Genomic DNA, 1,331 nt, shown 5'->3' with positions numbered 1-1,331 from the left:
ATGGGGCAGGGGATTCCTGCAGGTCGCTCAGTCTCTCTTCTTCCAAGTCCAACTCGCAAGCCTTCCCCTCTTCTCAGCACAGAGGCAACTGGTGGTGCTACTCGGGCTCCATGAACAGTCGGAACAACAGCTGGGATACCGTGAACACCCTTCTGCCGGAAGACCCCGAGGTTGCAGATATCTTTTCCAAGTGTCCTAAGCTGCCGGATCTGGAGGAATACCCTTGGACTGATGAAGACATTGGGAAAATACTCCGGAAAGGGAAGGGAGATGGCAAGAGCAGAACCTTTTCCCAGGAAGCTGTCAGGAGGCTCTCGCAGCTGCTGAGACGCGCCTTGATCAGGGTCTCCAGGGAAGCTCAGCGGCTCAGCGTGATGCACTCCAAGTGCACCCGGTTCGAGGTGCAGAGCGCCGTCAAGCTCATCCAGAGCTGGTCGCTGTCGGAGAGCTGCGTCTTGGCCACCGTCAAGGCTCTCTCGCTGTACAGCATGAGCGCCGGAGACGGACTGAGGAAAGGTAAATCGGCCAGGTGTGGCCTCACCTTTTCAGTGGGGAGGTTTTTCAGGTGGATGGTGGACACGAGGATCTCGGTTAGGATCCACGAGTACGCAGCCATCTCTTTAACCGCCTGCATGGAGAACCTCGTCGAAGAGATCAAGGGTAGGGTTTTGGCAAGTCAGAGCCCTGATGGTGGAGGAGGGGAGATCTCAGCTGAAATCCTGGAGATGGTTATCAACAACGATGCTGAACTTTGGGGGGTGTTGCAACCTTACGAGCATCTCATCTGTGGGAAAAACGCGAATGGTAAGATCCAGCTTTTACGATTTCTCATCTTCCTACCAGCAAGCTTTAACAGTAGAAACGTTGATTTCTGTGGAATTGAGTTTTTTCTGGTTTTTCTTTTCGTCTGAATTGCGTCGTGGTCGTGGTTTGTGGTGCGTAAAGCAGACGCGACGGTTTTACCCAGAAAGAACGATCCTGCTTGATTCTTAAGGTGTGCCAGTTTCTAAAAGGTGCAGAGGCTGTGGGAAAACAAGCCCCGTCGTCCTAACAAATGTCTTATGACTCTCTACCAGCTGCTGTTTGGAGCGTTTTTGCTGTAACTGGCGTGTAAACATGCTTCTCTAACCAGAAGATGAAAGCTGCTTTTAGAAAATACCACTACTGTTTCTAAACAAAATTTATATTATAGCGAGTGTCTTACAGTTTCATCTTGAAAGTGCTGTTCCCACACACAGCCTGGAGAAGGAAAACAACCTATTTCTTTTTTTCTTTGCAGTAATAAAATTCCATTTCTGAGTGAAAACTTAGTGTTGCTTAGACTTGTAGTT

The 1,331-nt window shown here is 49.7% G+C and overlaps 1 protein-coding gene across 1 annotated transcript; it reads left to right on the top strand.

Annotated features, from left to right (window-relative positions):
• Positions 1-8: 8 nt before the first annotated feature.
• LOC104273704 (ankyrin repeat and BTB/POZ domain-containing protein 2-like) lies at positions 9-804 on the top strand (the record flags this gene model as incomplete). The annotated part of the gene is made up of 1 exon (XM_009869111.1): positions 9-804. A coding segment is annotated over one exon (796 nt), but the record flags the coding sequence as incomplete, so codon positions are not given.
• Positions 805-1,331: the final 527 nt, after the last annotated feature.

This window comes from Apaloderma vittatum, unplaced genomic scaffold (assembly GCF_000703405.1).
Source record: "Apaloderma vittatum isolate BGI_N311 unplaced genomic scaffold, ASM70340v1 Scaffold7185, whole genome shotgun sequence".
NCBI classification, from domain to species: Eukaryota; Metazoa; Chordata; class Aves; order Trogoniformes; family Trogonidae; genus Apaloderma; species Apaloderma vittatum.
This window is presented reverse-complemented; position numbering and strand designations above follow the sequence as displayed.